The sequence below is a fragment of the Ips typographus genome, linkage group LG13, assembly GCF_016097725.1.
Source record: "Ips typographus isolate SLU linkage group LG13, UJ_Ityp_2.0, whole genome shotgun sequence".
NCBI classification, from domain to species: Eukaryota; Metazoa; Arthropoda; class Insecta; order Coleoptera; family Curculionidae; genus Ips; species Ips typographus.
In genome coordinates, this window is record NC_138434.1 from 1,299,828 (window position 1) to 1,323,371 (window position 23,544).

Genomic DNA, 23,544 nt, shown 5'->3' on the forward strand with positions numbered 1-23,544 from the left:
CTTTGATCTTGGATTTCCTGGACCTTGACGGCACTGTTTGACTGTCTCCCACCTATAGTTTGGAAACACAGCCCGTTAGTTATCCAGTTCTATGTCCTCTTGCATACGTTCCCGTTTTTTTCTCAATTACACTAGTTTCGGTCACTGCCACTCCTCATCAGTGTTTTTTTTTTTGAAAAAAAAAAACAAAACAAAAAGACCTCCGGTTTAGGAAAATATGCAAGTGGGCATGACATACACAGAGTGCACCCACGTGGACATATTGGAATTTTCCCCCTTCCCTTCTATCAGACAGTATGAGCTAGAAAGAGACACACACACTACAGGGTGGCACGAACCGTAAAAAACCATATTACTGAAAATATGATGGTCAAAATGAAACACCCTGTATATTGCCCCCAAATTTGACATTTGCAATAAATTGTAATTTTTCGTATACAGGTGTGGGTACCTACTACGTGGTAACGTAGGTAATACCATGCGCGGGAGAAAGACAGAAAACGAAAAAAATATCAAGTAGGCCATATTTTTTAGCGCGTTATTGCCAAACGCCGTAAGTATTCAATACCCTCGACAAACTTACTTACGGCGTTTGGCAACAGCGCGCTAAAAATATGGCCTACTTGATATTTTTTGCGTTTTCTGTCTTTCACGACTACGAACCGATTGACACTCAGAGTGTCAACAATTTTGACTATCAGTTGCACGACGGCGAAGATGTTTGGTGGGAGGGAACTTACCGCAACTTGAGTGTGGTCCTGAAGAAGACGAAGAAACTGCACCAAGTGATTTGTTGGAGCCTTTGGTGTCTGAAGACTCCTCCAGCTCTGACAGTCCTGACGAGGGCACCTACGACCTCGCCGAGAATCTGGTAAAGGCCGAAGTGAAATTAATGGTGAAAACTGTGGATAGAGGCAGGGAAAACGTAGAAATCCGTTCTGTCAGAGACTTTGTACATCCCAAAGAAAAGTCCAAATTGGGCGCAAAATTGCACAAATTGGGGAGTAAAGTGAGCAGTTTTCCTGCACAAAGAGGAACCCTCCTTCACCCTCCCCAGGCTGTTTGTCAACAAAACCCCAGAAGGCAGGAAAGAGTTGGTCGCCACCAGCAACAAAAAAATGCCCCTGGAGCTGGACTACAATGATTTGTACGCCAATCCCCCTTTTTACCCCGCCTACCCCCCATCCCCCACCCTGATCCGTCCCACCACCGCCTATTGCGATTGGTTGCCCCTGACAGAAGATTGCTTAACCAATCAAGGTAAAGCTGGCAACTGGGGGCTGGGCACTAGTTGAAACGAAAGTATTTTTGACAGGAGTGACAGTCGTAGCAATGTTGCCAAACCGTGTAAAATCAATTGTTGTTGTTGCCAAATTGACTAAAATTACTTGGAACTCTTAAACTGTCAGTCACAAGATATCACAATCAGACGGTCACGTGATCAACTGTCAAATCCGTTTTTGACGACTCAAAGTTCATCCTTGTCTAGAGCATTGTTTTGTAAATATATTGCTCTCTTATTGTCATCAAGTTTTACCAAAATGGCGGACCAAAATTCAGCAACTTTCTTGACGTTGAAATGTCAACGTTCAATTTCATAGTTGGGCCGCCAGATGGCGTGTGGAACAACGTTTCGTATACTTTTTGATCGATGGACTGTGCCCAGCCCTACTTGAGCTGTTAAGCATGCGATTTGAACTAACACGTGGTGCATTAACCTCCGCAGTAAGAATATCGTTTTTTTGTTGATGAGTGTACTCGATTTTTTAGGTTGTTTTGAGTAGATTTTTTGGCTTGTTCGACTTTGCATGTTCTTGCAGGAAAAACGACTGCGACCGCACAGTATTTAGCTAGTAACGAAGATATGTCGCTAATAGACGTAGGGCCAGCCAATTACAACTTAAAACCGATTTTACGACAAACCGAACAATTTATAATGTCCGAGTCGCGTTCCGACCGTATCATCCGCATACAGAACGCCATTACGAAATCAAACCGGAACCGGTCACCTCCAAGGAGGAGAAACCCAAAAAAGGCTTCTTCGGAACGTTAAAAGGGTTCATCAGCCGGTCCCAGGACCTTTCCGACTCCGAGTCGGAGAAAACCCCAAAAAAGAAAAGGAAGAAACCTAAAAAACCTGAAGAACCACCTCAAAGACCTCCAAGAAAACCCAAATTACCAACACCATCACTGGGACGCAATACGATGATCTACCGTACATGGAGGCGGATGGTGACGAACCTGAGGTTGTTCCCTCCAAGTCCCCGAAAGAAGAACAAATATCCCAATCCTTGGAAAACATACCAAAAACCCCTAAAATGCGCAAAACCCAAACTGTCATGGTGACAAAAACCTTCACTCCTGCAGCAGTCGAAGAAGATGAGTTCACCATAGTGATTGACCCAACCAGGAAGGAATCCCCCAAAAAATCCCGGGAAATCTTCACTCTAAACATTGACGAAACCCTCGACCAGATTGAGAAGCAACTCCTGGAGAAATCTCCCATTTTAGCTGAGGAACACATAGTGAAACCTTTGGTCCAACTGGAGGAACCACCACAAAGACCACCAAGATCTACGGATGTTGCGGCAGTCAGCCAACCACCAGACCATTTAGTTTCAGTGCCTGAAACAAGAAGAAATCAGTTTGGTAAACTGTCCAAAAGCCTGGATGATGATGTGATGGAGAAGCAGGACAGCGAAGAGTCCAAGGAAGACCAGAAGAAAGGTTTGTTCGCGCAGATCTTCAAAAAACAATCCGAAACCGAGCTGGAGAAGGTCAATGGCTCTCCCGAGAAGGCGCACCACTCCAGACGGTCCAGATTCAAGGAAACTAGATCGAAGAGCAGATCCAAGAGTAGGTCAAAGAGTCGGGACCGTGAAGGTTTCCTAGGATTGTTCAAAAAACCCAAAAAGGTGGCGCTGTCCGAGGAGGTTTCCATGCAAATCCAGGCCACTGAACACTTTTTAAACTACGAAATCAACAAATACCAGGATGGTGCTGCCACTCCAACCAAACCAGTTGATGTGGCAGAAACCAGGGAAACCACAATAACTGAAGACCTGCAAGGTCGCAAAATCACCACAGTAACCCAGGAAGGTGACAACAAACTTGTATCAGTGAAGAAGGAGATGTACGTGGTAGATCCCAAGCACATGGAAGATCTTGATGAGGATTTAAGAAGCAAAATCCTTAAAGCCCAATCTGATGCTTCTAAGTCAGACCAATCAAAACCCTTCATTAGGGAAAGCTTCTCAGTCCAAACCATCATCACTGACAAGGTAATTCCAGTGTCCAAGGAGAGGGAGACCATCACAGAAACTGAAATAACCTTTCAATCACCTAAGAAGGTCCTGGTGAAACCGGTGCTCTCTGATGAAGTCATCTACAACATGAACCACAGCCAGGACTTTCTTAAAACTGAAATAACCAACTACCACGATGTTAAACCTGTTGAAGAGGTGAAGAAGGAACTGACCAAGAAGCAAACCCAACTAGACGATGATTTGTCGAAGAAGGAGAAAAAACTGGTTGGCATACTGAAGAAGAGAGAGAAGAGCATCGAAACGGACATCAAACCAGTCGTATCCGAGCAAGTGTTGAAGGAAATGAAGCAATCGAATGATTTTCTGACGAAGGAAGTTGAAGTGTTCCACGATGTTCGACCAGTAATTCAACCAACGGCTGAAGAACACAAAGAAAAGATCCAGAAAGAGTCTAAAGGACTGTTTGGTATTTTCAAATCACCCAAGAAGAAAGAGAAGAGCGTCGACAGGGAAATTGTCAAACCAGTCTTGTCAGAGCAGGTTGTAGCTGAGATGAAGCAGTCTGGGGACTTTTTGAAGAAGGAAGTTGAACTTTTCCATGACGTTAGGCCAGTAATTCAATCCCCCGTTGTGTCTGAAGATCTTCGCAAAGAGAAGACACACAAAGAGTCTAAAGGTCTGTTTGGTCTGTTTAAATCACCAGAAAAGAAGAAAGAGAAGAGTATTGAAAGGGAGATTGTCAAACCAGTGTTGTCAGATCAAGTTGTAGCTGAGATGAAGCAGTCTGGGGACTTTTTGAAGAAGGAAGTTGAACTTTTCCATGACGTTAGGCCTGCAAGTTTATCCCCAGTCCCTGCTGAAGAACTTCACAAAGAAAAAATTCACAAAGAGTCTAAAGGACTGTTTGGAATCTTCAAATCACCAGAAAAGAAGAAAGAGAAGAGTATAGAAAGGGAGATGGTCAAACCAGTGTTATCAGAACAAGTTCTGGTGGAAATGAAGCAGTCTGACAACTTTTTGAAGAAAGAGGTTGAAGTCTTTCATGACGTCAGGCCTATAATCTTAACCCCAGTCCCTGCCGAAGAGCTTCATAAAGAGAAGGAATCCAAAGGACTGTTCAGCCTGTTTAAATCTCCAGAAAAGAAGAAAGAGAAGAGCATTGAACGGGAAACTATCAAACCAGTATTGTCAGAGCAGGTTTTGGTTGAAATGAAGCAGTCTGACAACTTTTTGAAGAAAGAGATTGAGGTTTTCCATGATGTTCGACCAGTAATTCAGTCTCCAATTGTTACCGAAGATCTTTACAAAGAGAAGACCCAGAAGGAGTCTAAAAGTTTGTTTGGAATCTTCAAATCCCCAGAAAAGAAAAAAGAGAAGAGCGTGGAAAGGGAAACTGTAAAACCAGTGTTGTCAGAGCAGGTTTTGGTTGAAATGAAGCAGTCTGACAACTTTTTGAAGAAGGAAGTGGAAGTCTTCCATGACGTCAGACCAGTCATTAAATCTCCAGTCTCTACGGAAAATCTTCATAAAGAGAAGATTCAGAAAGAGTCCAAAGGACTCTTTAGCTTGTTTAAATCACCAGAAAAGAAGAAAGAGAAGAGTATTGAGAGAGAGACTGTCAAACCAGTGTTGTCAGAGCAAGTTCTGGAAGAAATGAAGCAGTCTGACAACTTTTTGAAGAAAGAGGTTGAGGTGTTCCACGACGTCAGGCCTGTAATTTTATCCCCAGTCCCTGCTGAAGCTCTTCACAAAGAGAAGACCCAAAAGGAGTCTAAAAGTTTGTTTGGAATCTTCAAATCCCCAGAAAAGAAAAAAGAGAAGAGCGTAGAAAGGGAAACTGTAAAACCAGTGTTGTCAGAGCAGGTTTTGGTTGAAATGAAGCAGTCTGACAACTTTTTGAAGAAGGAAGTGGAAGTCTTCCATGATGTCAGACCAGTCGTTAAATCTCCAGTAATTTCTGAAGATATCGATAAGGAAAAGATACAAAAAGAGACCAAAGGACTATTTGGTCTGTTTAAATCACCAGAAAAGAAGAAAGAGAAGAGCATTGAACGGGAAACTGTTCAACCAGTGTTGTCAGAGCAGGTTTTGGTTGAAATGAAGCAATCTGACAACTTTTTGAAGAAAGAGGTTGAGCTCTTTCATGATGTTAGGCCGATAGTTCAATCTCCTGTCCCTGCTGAAGATCTTCACAAAGAGAAGATACACAAGGAGCCCAAAGGACTGTTTGGTCTGTTTAAATCCCCAGAAAAAAAGAAAGAGAAGAGCCTTGAACGTGAAATTGTCAAACCAGTGCTGTCAGAACAAGTTTTGCTTGAAATGAAGCAATCTGACAACTTTTTGAAAAAGGAAGTTGAAGTCTTCCATGACGTCAGACCAGTAATCTTAACCCCAGTCCCTGCCGAAGATCTTCATAAAGAGAAGATCCAGAAAGAGTCCAAAGGACTGTTCGGTCTGTTTAAATCCCCAGAAAAGAAGAAGGAAAAGAGCATTGAACGAGAAACTGTCAAGCCAGTGCTGTCTGAGCAAGTTTTGGTTGAAATGAAGCAGTCTGACAGCTTTTTGAAGAAAGAAGTGGAAGTGTTCCATGACGTTCGACCAGTAATTCAGTCATCAGTAATTTCCGAAAACATTCCTAAAGAGAAGATCCACAAGGATTCTAAAGGTTTATTTGGCATCTTCAGATCACCAGAAAAGAAGAAAGAGAAGAGCCTTGAAAGGGAAATTGCCAAACCAGTGTTGTCAGAACAAGTTCTGGTGGAAATGAAGCAATCTGACGATTTTTTGAAGAAAGAGCTTGAAATCTTCCATGACGTGCGACCGTTAATACAATCTTCAATCCCTGTTGAAGATCTTCCCAAAAAAGAGTCTAAAGGACTGTTTGGCATCTTCAAATCGCCAGAGAAGAAAGAGAAGAGCGTGGAAAGAGAAATCACCAAACCAGCGTTGTCGGAACAGGTTGTGACACAAATGAAGCAATCCGACAACTTTTTGAAGAAAGAGATTGAAGTCTTCCATGACGTCAGACCTGTAGTTCAATCTCCCGTTATTTCTGAAGATCTCCAGAAAGAGAAGACGCACAAAAGCCTGTTCGGTCTGTTCAAAACTCCAGAAAAGAAAAAGAAGAAGACAGTTCTGTCAGAACAAACTTTAAACGAAATGAAGAGCTCCAATGACTTTTTGAAGCAAGAAGTTGACATCTACCATGACGTCAAACCTGTAAAGGAAAGCAAAAGTGAAGAACAAGCGATAGTTAAAGAAATTCTGGTGGTTGAAGATGTACGAGAAGCAGACACTAGGCTTCAAGAAGAAAAGAAGAAAGAGCATAAAAAAGTCTTCAAACTCTCTGAAGAAGCTTTGGCAGACATGCTGAACAGTGACAACTTCCTGAAAACTGAAGTGGCTGAATACCACGACGTCCGCCCTCAAATCAGACAATCTTCGGAAGAACGTGAGAAGCAGTCTCCAGAACGTAAAAGCAAGGGACTGTTCAAGATCTTCAAGAAGAAGAAGAGACCTGATGATGATCCTGCCCCTCCAAAACTTTCCGAAGCAACCTTGCACGACATGGTTTCTACCAGTGAATTTTTGAGGGAAGAAATAGCCAAATACCGTGACGTTCGTGTGGTGGCGGAACCTGAAGAAGAAGAAGAAAAACCGCAGAAGAAAAAGGTGTTTGGTATCTTCGGCAAGCGTAAATCCCAAGAAAAAGAGGAGAAACCTAAGAAAGGGAAAAAGAAGGAGGACAGCAAAGATTTCCTAGAAGGAGAAATCGACCGTTGTCAGAACGTGACTGACCAACCTGGTGGTCCCTTTGAAGATGTTTCAAAGAAGACTAAACCAGCTGAAGAAGTGTTGGACAGCGCCGAAGAAAGAGAGAGCTGCTGGAAAGATGACGTAAAAGGAACTAAAGTCACCACAGTGACTAGAGAGGCTGGTGGGGAGAAAATAGTGAGCGTCACCAAGGAGATTTACGTGGTAAACCCGAACGTTTTGAAAGATGTCCAGGAACTGGATGAAGATATTAAAAAGAAGATCCAGCAGGCTAAAGCGGACGCAGACGCACTGGACAGGGACACTTCAAAACCATTCGTAAGAGAAAACTTCTCGGTGGAAACCCGAATAATTGATCGGCAGATCCCTGTAACCAGTGAAACAGAAACTGTCACTGAAACTGAGGTTATCTACGAAAATCTTCCTTCAGTCATCACTAGAGACATCTACACGGCTCCACCCACTACTAAAACTGACAACTTTCTACAACAAGAATTGGCCAACCACTCAGACGTGAAGACAATCTTCAAACCGGAAGAAAACGATGAAGACAAAGAGAACCATCATCATAAAAGTGTCACTTTCTTCAAGCCATACAGCTCTGACACTTTGAAGACATTACAGGACACCACAAACTTTCTCACCACCGAAGTGTACCACTACGAAGACGTCAAACCAGTCCTGGTGACTGATCTAGATGAAGAACTGGAAGAGCACACCAAATCGGGACTGTTCAGTATTTTCAGCAAGAAACGCGACAGCCCCAAGCTGACCAAGAAAATCTTCAAGAAGCACAAAAAGGACAAACCCCACGAAAGTGACTCCAAAACCTACCAGAAACTGGAAGATCTTGACCAAGAAGGTCTCCATCCTGTGTCTAGTTCTTCCAGTTTTGTCGATGACATTTTGCAGAGTTTTGACACTAAACTGGAACTGGTCAAAACTGAAGAAATTCCCGAAGATCCAGACAAAGTCAAACTGGTGGTTGACGATCAAGTGGTCACCGCCACATTAGTAACGGAAGATCTCGATGACCCTAAGAAGAAATCCTCTAGTTTCTTCACCAAACTGGGGGACAAAATAACGGGAAAAGCTAAATCTGTGGAGAGAGACGTGGTGGATGTAGTTGAAGATTTAATTAGTGACAGAAAGGTTAAAGAAGACTTGGATGAAGCTCAAGAAAATCAAGACACCAAAGATGAAGCTAAAAGAAAGTCGAAAAGTTTCTTGAGCAAGCTGGGAGGCAAAATAACAGGCAAATCTTCTAAAGAAGCAGTGGAAGACGTTAAAACCAAAACCGTTGACCTGATTGAAGATGCTAAAAGTGACATTAAGCAACAAAGTAAAGATGTAAAGGAAGAAACGGAAAAGTTGGAAAATGTCATCGTAAAACAAGCGGCAAAGTCACTGGATGATACATCTAAAACAATTGAAGATAGAAAAGAAGATCTTAAAGCTGTGGCAAATCAAAGTGTGGAAAAAACTGAAGATGAAGCTACAGATGTCAAAAAGAAGACCGGAGGATTTTTGACCAAACTCGGGGATAAAATAACGGGCAAAGCTAAAGAAGCTACTGCAGACATCAATAAAGCCTCTGAAGATCTTCACAAAACCGCTGAAGATTTAAAGGAAGAAGCTGTAAAAGAAACTCAAAATGTTGAAGAATGTTTAACTGAAAAAGCCAACGCAACACATGATTTTGCTAAAGACGCCGTTCAGGCAACTAAAGAAGAAATTGATGATGTCCAAGCTAAATCCAGTGACTTGGTTGAAGATGTGAAGAAAACCGGGGAAAGAGTGAAAGAAGAAGCATCTATAACTCTCCAAGAAGCTACAGAAATTCAGAAAGAAGAAGATATTAAAGATGAAGCTAAAAAGAAATCAAAAAGTTTCTTGAGTAAGCTGGGAGGCAAAATAACAGGAAAATCTTCTAAAGAAGCAGTGGAAGATGTTAAATCCAAAACCGTTGACCTGATTGAAGATGCTAAAAGTGACATTAAGCAACAAAGTGAAGAAGTAAAGGAAGAAACGGAAAAGGTTAAGAAAGATACCAAAGATATTGCTGAGGAAGCAGCAAAATCACTGGATGATGCATTTAAAGCAGTTGAAGATGGAAAAGAAGATCTTAAAGCTGTTGCAAGTCAAAGTGTTGAAAAAACTCAAAAGGCAATTGAAGATGAAGCTACAGATGTGAAGAAGAAGACTGGAGGATTTTTGACTAAATTTGGTGGCAAAGCTAAAGAAGCAGTTGCAGAAGCTACTACAAACGTTCAGAAGGTTTCTGAAGATTTACAGGAAGAAGCAAAAAGAGAACTTGAAGGTGTGACCAAAACCGGTGAGGAAATAAAAGAAGACCTGGATGAAGCTAAAAAATCAATTACTACAGTCATTCAGAAGAAAGAAGAAGACCTGAAGATGTCTGGAAGCAAAGCTGTTGAAGACATCAAAGATGAAGCTAAAGAAGCTAAGAAGAAGACAAAAGGTTTTTTGAGCAAACTAGGCGGCAAAATTACTGGTAAAACTAAAGAAATGGAAAAATCTTCTAAAGAAGCAGTAGAAGATGTTAACTCTAAAACCGTCGACTTAATCGAAGATGCAAAAGGTGACATTAAAAATGAAGCTAAAGATGTTTCTAAAACGATAAAGGAAGAAACAGAAAAGTTTAAAAAAGACGCTATAAAGCAAACCGAAGATATTGAAAGAGCTGCTGAAGAAACAGCAAAGGAAAATCTTAAAAAAGAGGCATCAAATATACAAAAGTCATTGGATGATGCCATTGAAGAAAGTAAGGAAGACCTTCAAGCTGCTGCTGACAAAGCCGTTGAAGAAGCAAAAGATGTCAAAAAGAAGACTGGGGGATTTTTGAGCAAACTGGGAGATAAAATAACAGGCAAAGCTAAATCCGGTGGATTAATTGAAGAAGCTAAAGATAGCGTTAAACAGACTGGTGAAGATCTTGCAAAAACTGCTGAAGAACTAAAAGAAGAAACTGCAACTATACAGGAAAGTCTTGAGGAAAAAACAAAAGATCTAGAAGTGGCTGCTAGCGAAGCTTCTAGGAAGATTGACCGGGCAGTTGAAGATGTTAAAGAAGAAGCTGAAGATGGCAAGAAAGAGATTGAAAAATTTTTCAATGGAGTGAGTCAAAAAGTAGAAGAAACACACGAAGATGCTGTAGATGCTGCTCGGACAGCAAAAGCTGAATCTGAGAGATTGATTGAAGATGGTGAGGAGAAAGTGAAGAAGGAAACTTCTGAATCGCTTAAAACTGTCCAAGAAGACCTACAACAAGTTTCTTCAGCCACTGAGAGAAAAACAGAAGAACTGCTAACCAAAGCTGTAGAGAAGATTGAAAAATCTGGTAAAGAAGTTAAAGATGAAGCAAAAGATGTCAAAAAGAAGACTGGGGGATTTCTGAGCAAACTGGGCGACAAAATAACTGGTAAAACCAAAGAAACGGAGAAATCTACTAAAGAAGCAGTAGAAGACGTTGCTCATGGTGTAGAAGATCTAATTGAAGATACTAAAAGTACTACCGAATCAACGAAGGAAAAAACTGAAGATGCAGTAAAAGAAGCAATTGATGATATTGAAGATGAAGCTAAAGATGTCAAAAAGAAGACTAGGGGATATCTGGGTAAACTGGGTGACAAAATAACTAGTAAAACTAAAGATATTGAAAAATCTACTAAAGAAACAGTGGAAGGTGTCGAAGATTTAATTGAAGATACTAAAAGTGATATTAAACATACTGCTAAATCAGCAAAGGAAGAAACTGAAGATACAGTAAAAGAAGCGATTGATGATATTGAAGATGAAGCTAAAGATGTCAAAAAGAAGACTGGGGGATTTCTGGGTAAACTGGGTGACAAAATAACTGGTAAAACTAAAGATATTGAAAAATCTACAAAAGAAGCAGTAGAAGGTGTCGAAGACCGAATTGATGATGCTAAAGGTGACATTAAAGTTACTGTTAAATCAGCAAAGGAAGAAACTGAAGATGTAGTAAAAGAAGCAATTGATGACATTGAAGATGAAGCTAAAGATGTCAAAAAGAAGACTGGAGGATTTCTGGGTAAACTGGGTGAAAAAATAACTGGTAAAACTATAGATATTGAAAAATCTACTAAAGAAACAGTGGAAGGTGTCGAAGATTTAATTGAAGATACTAAAAGTGACATTAAACATACTGCTAAATTAGCAAAGGAAGAAACTGAAGATACAGTAAAAGAAGCAATTGATGATATTGAAGATGAAGCTAAAGATGTCAAAAAGAAGACTGGGGGAAAAGTGCAGAAAGGTTTGGATGAAACTAAAAAACAAGTTTCATTCCATGAAGAAAATTTACAAAAGGCTGGTGCAAAAGTTGACCAGGCAATTGAAGATGAAGCAAAAGAGGTGAAGAAGAAGAGTGGAGGTTTTTTAGGCAAACTGGGGGAGATGATAACAGGGAAAACTCAGGATGAAGAGAAAGTAATTGGAGAAGATATTAAAAAGAAGTTTGAAGATACAACTGAAGATCAGATCAAAGTAATTGGAAGAGTGTTGGATAATTCAGCAAAAACAGCTGTGATTGAAGAAGTGCAGAAAACTGCTGATTCTTCTTTAGAGAAAAAGAAGAAATTGTCTGAATCTGCTGAAGCACTCCCAGGAAATGATTCTCTACTTCTAGATCCTGGTTATCACTATTCAGGTAGTCGGTTACACCTGGGGGAGATTAAGCAACGTACTGCAGAGTTCCTGGAAGTGGAGAGTGGGGATTTCCCAACCATGGGGCAAATCCCCAGGACTGTCAGTGACCACGGAGGACAAATCCAGAAAGACACTAGAAGCAGCATCTCCGAAGCTAATATCGACTTGTCCAATTTACCTCAAGAGTATTCCACCTTCGTGACATCACCTCGAAGAGTCGAGTCACAGAGATATCCAAAAGGTGATCGTCCTGACGTGGTGGAGGTCAGAAATTTGTCCCAGTACGATCTGGGGGACTCCACCGGGTACACAGTGACCGAACCTGACGAAGTGAAGAAGAAACCACCCTTATTCCACATTGAAAGTGAGGACGATGATCGGTCCAACAAAATAGTGGAACGCAGTGACAGCACCAAGTCCAACGTTCTGGACAGTTTAACCGAGGACGACGTGGACAATTTGTTGAGTGATCTGAGTAGGGACTTGGAGGAGGCCACCAAACCCACCAAAGTGGTGAAGGTGGTGAAAGAGGTGACGGTTAAAGTGGTAGAACCGGATGTTAAACTGATCGAACAAATGCAACGCGACTTGGACATTGCGCTAACCTCCCTGGGGGAGGAGAAAAAACTCAAAAGAGTGGAGAGGAAATTCGAGAGAATGGCCTCGGAACTGCTGGAGGAGGAGGCTCAGGCCGCCAAAGCGAAAGACCTCTCCACGCCCGACGTGGAGGAGAAACGCGAGTCGGAATTTCAAAAATTAGTGTCCCAAATCAGCCTGGAGGAAGTGTCCGACTTCCAAAAAGAGTACAGTCACTTATGGGACGAGAACACGTTTTCAAAGAGTGAGGATTGGTCCAAGACGCCGGACAGTCAATTGGAGGCGTTAGAACTTCCTAAAGGTAGACCATAAATTTATTATCATCCCGGAAAATCAGGTTTTTTTTTTTTTTGTGGCAACATTTATTTGCATCCTCAGAATCTTTAATTTTTAGGAACAGAGAGCAAACCACAATTCACTCAGTCACGTGATCTCCATTAGATTTTCTCCTAAAGTGGTCATGTGACATTTACAAAGTTTAGTGTAGTTGTGTCCTACTCTATTAAAAGTCATTGAAACGGGATGCTGCACATCACGGCCTACTTTTTCGACTTTCATTAACTGACAGATGCCGCAATGTTATTTTCATCTTTGTCCGTCCTATTGATTTGGGATGGTTGTCTCTCTCTAACTCTCTAAATCGTTGATTATCAAAATAAACTGTCACATTCACAACATTACCTGGTTTACTAACTTTAACTTTGTGATTCACTAAAGTTTTAATAATTAAGACAGTGGCAGTTGGCTAACGGTATGGTATGCAAAAATAACCTTATTTAGAAACAATTTATATTTTTTAAACCGTAAATTTATCTTTTTATGTAAGGTTGGTCACTGTGCGGCATTTGTGTAAATTTCAGCACAGTAATTGGTGAAAAAGAGCAGTTTTAAGCTTTTTAGTTGCTGAACATTGTTGGATTTTTAATATTTAGGATTAGAACCGTCGAACCGTCCGTGTGACTTGGCCAATTAAACGAATGACGGACGGTTTAACAGTTTTAATCCGAAATATTAAAAAGCTGACAGTTTATTGGACGCAAATGCTGCACACGTAGAGTTCTGAGGATGCATTTAAATTGAGTGACAAAATCGGAAAAAACCATTCAATCCATCACACACAAGTGAATGTTAATCGCTTTTACCTACTCTTGTCTCACTAATTCATCTTATCACACGCATACCAGCCAGAGCATAATCAAGCCTCACTTACAAAAAAAAAAAAATGATTAATAGAAGCATGCGCATTTGGGGAGGGGCCGTCCCTTACTGATTACTCCTTCCTCCCTGTAGGTGACATTATTTACATGGGCCCTGTCAATCTAAATAAAGATAAGTTACTGAACCCGAGCGGAATGGAAGTGGACGTAATACCGATAATGAAGAGCCCGGCAGGTTCACCGAAACTGAAGAAAAAGAAGCAACAGAAACGGGCCAAGTCCGAAATGGGCTTCTACAAGACCAGCAAATTGCTGGTTGAAGATGACAGAGGCAGTTTGCCAGACATTAAATCGTCCTCGACTGCATCACTGTACGACACTATAATCAGAATGACACCGGAACGGTTTTTGGGCAACAGCAATGAATCTAGTTTAACCAGTGACGTAATGTCCCAGAGTCTGGACAGGCTGCCGCCTAGAAATATCACGGCGGCCGTGAACCAGTGGCTGGAAAAATCCAGTCCGTTCAGTTCCACCGATAATATGAGCGTCAGTTTGCACGACACTGGCTCAGTACTGGACGAGGACTGGGACAAGGTCCCCGACATTGTCATATCGGACGATAGTAACAACAACACCAAACTAAACAGACCACCCAACCTAGGTAAACCAAAAAAAAAATACCTCCTAGGCACTTTAGGATGCGCTGATTATTCAAAAATAAACCCGAATAATTGACGGGGCCCGTTTTTGTTTTTTTGACGTTTGACAGCATGCGACTTTGTTGATTTGTGCACCGGCAATCTCTTGGCTTTTTCTGTTTTTTTTTTTGGTTTTGGTACTTTCTTTAGAAATCACATGTCGATGTTGTGTGTCAGATTCATCCCACTCACACAGGTACGGTAAGTTTTGCCCCGCTTCATATACATTGGGGGATTCATTTAGTTTGTGTAAGTTACCTGCTGCAACAGTATTGTTGACTAATGGTGGATGCGCCTTATACATAGCACAGAGCTAGAGTGAATGTGACGTAGTTTGACAATGGTTTCGGCTATAAATTATGTAATTGTGATAATCAGGGACACCCTGTACAGTTCGTTATCCTTTATTATCTACCGGGTGTGTCCAAACTATTTTTTTCTTTTGGAATTTTTTTGATTTTGCAGAAAGATAATTCTTGACTAATGGTGAATGCATCTAATACAATAATAGTTTTTAGACCCTTTATGAATGTGACGTTACTCTGCTCTGTGCGCAGAGCGTTAAAACGAGCAAGATTTCTGAACTTTTTAATAATTATTAAACTAACCCGGTTAAAACACTGTCAAGACTAATTATATGGGCATTTTTTTTTTTAGTTGAGCGTTTTTAACTGCACATTTCAGTTAAAAACGCTTTCTTGACAGATGGTGAATGTGCCACTGTTGCAGGGGTAACTTGAGCGTTTTTAACTAAAATGTGGCTTTCTTGACAGATGGTGAATGTACCACTGTTGTAGAGGTAACTTACGGTCGATTAAGTATTTGAATGTGACAGTCAAAGCAATCGGTTATTAAACAAACTAATCAGTGAATTACCCTTACTCGAACGAGTTGGATAAAGATGAAGAGTTTTCTCGTATTTTTATCTTTGTCTGGCTCATTGATTCGTAACTAGTTAGGTTAGGTTGTGAGAATTCCCACTAACATTTAACAAATACTAACTGTCTTTTTAGAAATTAGCTGCGGACTAACCCCTGCTGAGCCGTTACCACTAACAACCGAATCATCCCCACCGCAACCAAAACCACGAACCAGTAAACCGGACATTCCGTTAGATTTAGCGAATACTTCACCGAAAATTGACAAAATCGTGTCCCCGGTACGGGACGATTTGCTGGACGACGACGAGGACGATTTCGCCACTTATTCGGACCGGAAAAAATTCTGGGAAAACGTCACTAAAGAGACGGCACGCAAACGTATGAGTTTGCACGAAGTGTCCAGTCAGGACAGTCAAATTGTGAGCAAAAAACGAAGCTCGGTGCACGAAATTGTTCCACCTGTACCCAAACCTAGGGAAAACAAACCCCAAACCGAATACCAAGCCTCGTTCACGCCACCTAGTGAAAGGAAGGCCAAACTAGAGAGCACAGATGACAGTTTGGATTCTGACAAAGCCCAGAAGGGTAGCAGTCAACAGATTGAGCACACCGGCTACATTTCTGACAGCGAAGACGTGGAAAACGTCATTTCAGACTCGGAAATCGAGGACAGAGTCCCACAGATCAGAGAGAGACAGATGAGCGTGTGTATTGCCACGCAACGCAAAACAATCTACGAACGTTCAGCCTCCTTACCCACTGAAGATTTGTACGAAGTGTCCAGGAATTTAAAACAGTTGAAAGAGAAATACGAGCAGAAAATCAGAGATGATATGATTGAGGAACAGTTTGGGGGGAACGAGGAGGAGTGCACGCCCGAAACGAAAACTCTGGCAACAATGCAAGAGGAACGGATTTTTGCTGCCAAGGAACTGGTGGACAAAAGCGAGACGGAAGGTTCGGAGAAAGGGGAAGAAATCCCTGAAATTACTGTCACACTGTCAGGACGGCAACGTCGCATTAGTGAGGAGAGTGACAAGTTTGACAACGCCCAAACTGTTGAAGAGCACATACTGTGGGAAACCGCCATTGAAACGCAACCTGAAGAAAAAGTGTCTGAAGAAGTGCATTCAGACTCAGAAATGGAAAAAATCATCTTAGACACTTTCGAGCACATGAAAGTTGACCCTGACGAAGCGAAAAAGATTGCCACTCAGCTGATCCAGGAAATTGAAAACGAGCTTCAGAACCGTTCCGAGCCGATTGATCCGGAAATGTCCACTTACATTAAAAAACTGGCTGAAAGTAACGGTTTGGATCAACGAGAAGTGGAACTGGTCGAGTCAGTTTTAGCTAGAAGACAACGAGAGTTAGCTAGAGATGACACTCAAGCCTCCAGCATGGAAATTACTGATGAAGATTTGAGGTACAGTGGAGGGGAAATGACTGATTACTCCAACACTCTAGAGCAGCAAATTGGACAACTTGAGGCTGAACGTTTGCAAGAAACTGAATTCATTGACTCAACAGAAAAAGAGACCAAACTCCTTGTAGAGGTTGAACGAACGCACTCAGAACATAAAAACGTCATCTTCGAGGAAGACGAGACGATTTCTGAGGTTGAGGAGCAGGCTAAACTAGTCACCCACGTGGAGGCGAGTGGTAGCGAGGTTGCTCTGAGCAAGAGTGACAGTGAGGAAACCGTTCAAACCACCACAACCTTAATAACAGGGGACTCAACAGTAAAACGACTCATTGAAAGCGAACAAATTGACTCGAAACACTCTAGCGTGAGTAAACTGACTGCCTCATCCTCTGACGAGTCGCAGATCAGCGGCCAGTCAACCTCACACCGTCACTCGAAGGAGTTCAGTGAGGATGTTCTGAAGGAAACCCACACCAATGTGGAGCAGAAGTATGAGGAAGTGAGGAAACAGGAGGAGCACAAATCTGAACGGGTGGAACAGTCAAAAGATGGCTACGTAAAGGCCACTAAAGTGATCATTAAAGATTTGAGTAGTGAGAAAATGGCCACAACCACCACAGTGCAACGCACCTCAAGTTCAGATTCAAACTCTTTCAAATCACCCGATAGAGTGGTGACTTTCCGCAACAGTTCTGGAGAAAGTCACTATCAAAGCTTTGACAGTGGCCGTAGTAGGCCGTGTTCTTCTGATGTCGAGGCGGTCATAGCAGCTTCCTCTGAGTATAACACGGCTCAGGAGAACACGTCAACCGACTACCACACTGCAATCAGCAGTCTTGACAGTGAAAGTTCCGGCAATTTGGCTAGCGTAGAAGGGTCCCGTTCTGAGACTCTGGTTCCCTCAAGCAGTGATCTGATGATACGTCAAGACTCAGATTTAGTGAGCGACTTGGAGTTATCCGAGCAGGAGGAGTTGGGAGTCACAAAAATGAAACGATCTGCTGAAATGACTTTTCAGCCTGAACCTAAAGTTTTAACTGACGAAGGTAGTGTCTTGAGTATGTCCAGCACCTCCCAGAAAACTGTCATTGAAGTGCTGGAAGGTTGTGACGTGTCCACGTCAACACTGCACGAAGATTTCCCCATTGATAACGTCACCATAACCACGACTTCAGTGAAAGAGGATGGAGTGCACAGCGCCAGCACTCAGATCACCTCAGAAACTTTAGAACCAAAGCGGAAAGGTCACAGACGTACCGAAAGCATCTCCTTACCAGCAAAAGAGCTGGAGGAGGAGTTTGCTCAGAAAACTAAAGACGTGGCGTTGGATTTGCAACGCAAACGCTCCACCTCGAGCACCTCAAGCGAAAAGTCCAGTTTTGAGGAGGGGGAGGCCGAGGCGGCTTTCAGTATGGTGGCTCACATTTCCCCAGCTCATAAAGTCAAACAAATCGTCCCCATCATGGAGGACGAGGACGCGGAGAAGCTGGAACTGGAGTTAAAGGAGAAACAACGCAAAGAGTTGGAGAGTCGTAGAAGTGAGGTTAGTCCAGGATTTATCCCGGACATTACAGTCACTGACACCACTCCAGAAGGTGATCGATCGCACAGTAGTGACTCGTTTGAAATGATTGAAAAACCCGACATTATAGACGACTTTGTCGTGATCGAGGAGGTGGGCAAAGAGGCGCAGGAGTTTGATACTGAAGGTAAAAGCGTCAATATTGACACTACAGCAAAAATAGTGAAAAAATTTGATGAAGACATGGAGAAGTATCTTGCTCACTCTGCCCCAACTCCCCTAACCGGTCGTACAACCAGTTTGGAGGAGTTGGAGTTCGAAGACAGTCCCCCGCGTCCTGATGGAAGCGTCTCCACCAGGGAGTACGGCTACGAGTACGACAAGGAACTAGAAAACAACAAACAGTGGATAGAGAAACAGTTTCAAGGTGATCGAGCTGCTATGATAGCAGCTGGTTACGGTTACGAAATGGAATTTGAACGCGGTCCTTTAGAGGACATCAAAGAAGAAGACATCACCGACTTTGCCTCCAGCTACGGCAGCCAGAAAGAGTCAGTCAAAGACTCCTACTCCAGCACACCAGAGTATGACGTTTTAGCGGGCCGGAGGTATTTCACCAGGTCTGGTGACCAAGACGACATCTCCATGAGCAGTTTGCAGGAGTTTGAAAAGCTCGAGCAAGCCATGTCGTTGGAAATGAGAAGGTTCCACCAGGGGTCAGACTCCTCCAGCAGTGGCAGCTCCAAAACCCGCTTCAATCATCAGAAAGACGACATCTCCGCGAATTCTTTAAAGGAGTTTGAAGGTTTGGAGCACGCCTGCATCCAGGCTCACACCATCGAGGTGAAAGCAAAAGAGGAGGAGGCTGCGTTAGGACAAATTGATGAGGCCTCCGAGTCGGAAAGTTGCACCACTGAAAAAAAAATCTCTGAAACCGACGATGAAGACTACGAAAAAAGAATGTTTGAAATTGACGCCATTATTAAACAAGCTCAAACCAACGTGGAGAGGTTTATCGACTTGAAGGAGATGGAAAAGACTGAGTCACTGGGACGTGGGGACTCTTACGAGGAGGTGTCCAAAGTGCCTGAACTGGAACTGGACACTCCAGCAGTGAAGAGTACCATTAAAGTACAGTGGAAGGAGGGTGAGGACGTTATGGTTACCTCCACCGACTCCCTGGAGTTGCTAAAAGAGGAGGAGAGGAGGGACAGTGCTGACAGCCTGGACGTTCCCGTAGGCGATGTTATGACAGCCAGCACTGACTCCATAGAGTTCCAAGCTCAGAAAATGATTTCCAGTGACTCTCTAGAACTAAATCAAGCAACAAACATCATCCAAACTGACTCCATGGAGGACTTTAGTTCCTCCGGTAAAGAGGACATCAGAGAGGATCCGTCCAGTTCAGCCACCACCCACGCCACAGGTTCAAACACTATGGTCTCGTCCACGGACACCATGGTGGACGTGGAGACTGCAGTGAAACGAGTTTGGTTCAACGAAGACTACTCCGGACAGGTGGAGGATCAGCCGTACGTTTCTGAGGTTCTGGAACCTCTAGACGATCCGGAGTACTCTCACGTGATCCACCGTAGAACGGAGTTACCACCTGAAATACGTAAAATCACCTTCACAGGCCCGGACGCTGACAAACAACTGAAACAGTTTATGGAACAGTTCGGTGAGGGTGAGGATGTGCAGGAGAGTGAGGAGGTGGACGAGCACGGTAACGTGCACACGAAGAGGGTGGTGCAGAAGAGGTTTGTCCTCCAGGACTTGGCAGGTTTGTTTTCATCCCGCTTGTACACCATTTCATTTTGTATTGGGTTAGTGGGGGTAAGTTTTTTTTTTTCGGTTTGCATGACAGTTGTTTTTACTAATCTCAGCAACGTTGCCAAACGTGACAATTTCAACCGACTTTTTTCAATTTATAGCAGCGGAAACTGGCAACGTGGCCCAACCATCGCAACCGCAAGAAACCTCCACGTCTAAGGGTGAGTTTTCTAAACAATTTTTCCACTAAAATACCAGCCAGAGTTAGTAAACTAGCGAATCTTGATTAGCCTCGGTGACACGTAGAAGACCGTTTCGTTACGAAATCAGCATGGAAGACCAAACGGAAGTTAGTCTAAGGGAACACGATTGGCGCTTTAACTTGCCTCGATATGGTAGATAGACTGTCATATTATAAACGTCATTTTTTTTTTTTTGTCTTACGGTTGCTACTTTATATGTTTTTTGTATACCCACGTGACGTGTGTGTTTCGGGGGGTTTGCATCACTGTCTTTCACACGGAAAATGGTGACGCACCCTATTGATTGTTTCTCAGTGTTGTATATCCTTCTAGTCCAAACAGTGTTGCCAGTATTACTGCTTTCTCTTTTTACTGATTATAATGCACGAAAAACACCAAAAAACAGGTTAGTTGCGTCTGTCATTCTTCTTTTTCGTAAAATCGTTCGTTAACTGTCATCTGTCAAAAATTTGCTTATTTTTTTTTATATTTTGTTGTCAGACGCCTCTGGCAACTTCTGGAAGGGTTTAAGTACTATTTAGAGGCTTCTGGCACTCTTAAATGACTCTAGAGGCCTCTGGCAGCTTTTACAAGGCTTTCAGTAGGATTTAGAAGCTTCTGACACTTTTAAATATTTCTAGAGGCCTCTGGGCAGCTTCTGAAAGGTTTTCAGGACTATTTAGAGGCTTTTACCACTCTTAAATGACTCTAGAGGCCTCTGGCAGCTTTTACAAGGCTTTTAGTTCCTACTCTTAAATCCTTTTAGAGGCTTCTGGCACTTTTAAATGTTTCTAGAGGCTTCTGGAAGGTTTTCAGTACTATTTAGAAGCTTCTGGCAGTTTAAAATTATTCTAGAGGCTTCTGGCAGCTTCTGGAAGGTTTTTAGTCCTACTTAGAGGCTTTTGTCACTCTTAAATATTTCTAGAGGCCTCTGGTAGCTTTTACAAGGCTTTCAGTAGGATTTCGAAGCTTCTGGCACTTTTAAATGTTTCTAGAGCCCTCTGGCAGCTTCTGGAATGTTTTCAGGTCTATTTAGAAGCTTTTGGCACTCTTAAATGACTCTAGAGGCCTCTGGTACCTTTTACAAGGCTTCCAGTAAGATTTACAGGCTTCTGGCACTTTTAAATGTTTCTAAAGGCTTCTGGTAATTAAAATAACACTCCTGACATGTTTAGAACGCTTGTAGAGGCTTCTAGCAATTTTAGGAACGTTTTCAGCATTCAAAAATCCTTGACATTTAACTGCGCTCTGTCTTAGGCAACATTGCCAATTTTTTTAACCTTAATTTCATTTGACATATTAAAACCGGCGTCACACAACCAACTGTCATATTATGACAGTCAGCTGAATAAGACGAGTCTGTCTAAAAAAAAACTCACTGGCAACACTGTGCAATTTTTCGAAATGGATATGAGTAAATTCCCCCCATTTTTTTTCTCACTATTCACCCACACTTTTTATTGTTGCCGGTCATTGAATTATCACTAACCGGTGGTTAACTGGAGGGTGATAATCAGGGGCCTAAATGACACATTAAGGCATGACGTAGATGTTGTTTCTGAAACTCTCTATTTGTTTTTATTTCTACTCCAGGCAGACGATTCTAATTTTTTTTTTGTGGTTTTTTCAGCCGAAACCGAAGAAGTCCAGGACCGGTCCGAAAAGTATGTTTCCTGCCCCCCGCACCTTTCCAGGGTTGTAATGTTTCATTTTTTCGCAGAAAAGTCCCCGACCAACATCAACTGTCCGACGAAATGAGGGAGCTACTGAAAGAGTTGGAGAGAGATAGCGAGCAATAATTGACTGACCCTACTTGATCTAGTGACAACGGCCCCGCCCTACTAGTTAGGCCGAGCTTTCATCAATCTGACAGTTAAATGCTTATCTACGCTTGTTTTATTAGCTTAAGACAATGTCCGAAATGTGTATAGAGGGTTGACGCTTCAAAGGCAAGGTTGCCAGCTGTACGAGTATATCGCTTTTAAGTAATTTTAGGGTTATTAAAAATAGTTAGAATATGGAATAAAACTGGCAACCTCGCCTTTTCTGTCAAAACTATTTAGGAAAGAGAGTACTTATTTTAATAAAAAATTATCTAGTAGTAAAATACAAACCAAAAATTTGATGTTTTTATCGCTTAAGCGTTTTCTGTTAAAGCTGTTATTTTTCTAATATTATTATTATGTATTTAAAAGTTATTATTTGTATAAAATGGACACTACTATAATGTATACTTTGCATTATACAGTATGTAAAGTGTACTAGCTTTATTATAATACAAAAGGTTTCAGTGTATTTGGACAAGTGGTTTAGTGGTTTTTACCACTTGTTTTACACTAAAAAAAACCATTAAATTATTATTATTATTTATAACAACAGAAACTATTTAATCTCTATGTATGTATGAAACGTATTTCAACGTCTTCAATAAAAAAAAGCTTTCAGTATAATAAATGAGTTGTTTAATTCACCATTATAGACAGAAAACTGTTTCTTGACAAAAGTTGTACAATGTTTTTCAAGCAAATGGTTGGTAATAACCAAGGATATTAAACAGTCAAGGATTGCTCGATCGGCCGATTTTGTTTCCCGGCGGCGAATGAATTCTGACGTCACAGTGGGCCTTCGGGTGCACAATACGCTAAATATTCGCCCGAGATGCTATGTACGAGATCATATTCGTGAATGATCGACTGCAATCGCGCATCGCGCAAAACAATCGCGCGAACGCGAGAGACCCATGGTGACAAAAAAATCGTCACCGGCCCGAGCCGATACCGGCAAGATTGCGCTTATGGGATTAAGCACTCCTGTACTGTTTACCGTCCTTGGGTAATAACCACCAATCAATCATTTTTAAGTTTGTAAGTAAAACTTGAACAAATTTGGAGTGTTAATAACCGAGATGCAACCCAGACCATAGTAAATTGGTTTTATCAGTAAAGGGACCTAACCTGATCACAAGTTTTCTTAAATGTACACTTTGTTGAATTGGTCATAACGTACATTAGAATTTGCACTTTCTAAGTAAGTAAATTAGGTAGTAATACCTCCCAGAACATTGAGAATTGCTTGAGGGAAATACCTCTTTCAAAAGAGATGGGGTTTAGTAACTTTTGTTTGAATTTTCTAGGGCCTGATGTATAGGTTATAATAATGTTTAATTATTGAGTACAGTTTAACTAGAACTGACCTTAAATAATAAAAATTTGAACATTGGATAGGGAGAGGGTGTCTTCCTTTGGGGGGTACCACAATCATTGTCTTGGCACAATCTTCTTTTAAAACTTTATTACTATACTAACACGTAAAGCAATTGTTGACTAAAAACACGACATTTTTAGGTTTTCCACTTACAAATTATTAAATAAAACGAAAATTCATAAGCGTCGCCATGTTTGAACTGTCAAATTAAACTTCTTGGCGATGTCCAATTGACGTTTTGCGTTCATACACTGCACTTTTCATGCAGTTTTCCCTAATTTTTCCTTTATTAACGTAGCTTTCTAAAAA

The 23,544-nt window shown here is 41.8% G+C and overlaps 1 protein-coding gene across 1 annotated transcript; it reads left to right on the top strand.

Annotated features, from left to right (window-relative positions):
• The first annotated feature begins 1,793 nt into the window (after positions 1-1,793).
• LOC145736900 (uncharacterized) lies at positions 1,794-22,485 on the top strand. Its single transcript, XM_081991376.1, is given in 8 exon segments — positions 1,794-1,952; positions 1,955-2,197; positions 2,200-12,630; positions 15,201-19,799; positions 19,951-20,010; positions 20,080-20,184; positions 21,662-21,695; positions 21,752-22,485. Coding segments are annotated over 8 exon segments (15,639 nt in total). The 5' UTR covers positions 1,794-1,864; the 3' UTR covers positions 21,831-22,485.
• The last annotated feature ends 1,059 nt before the right edge of the window (positions 22,486-23,544 follow it).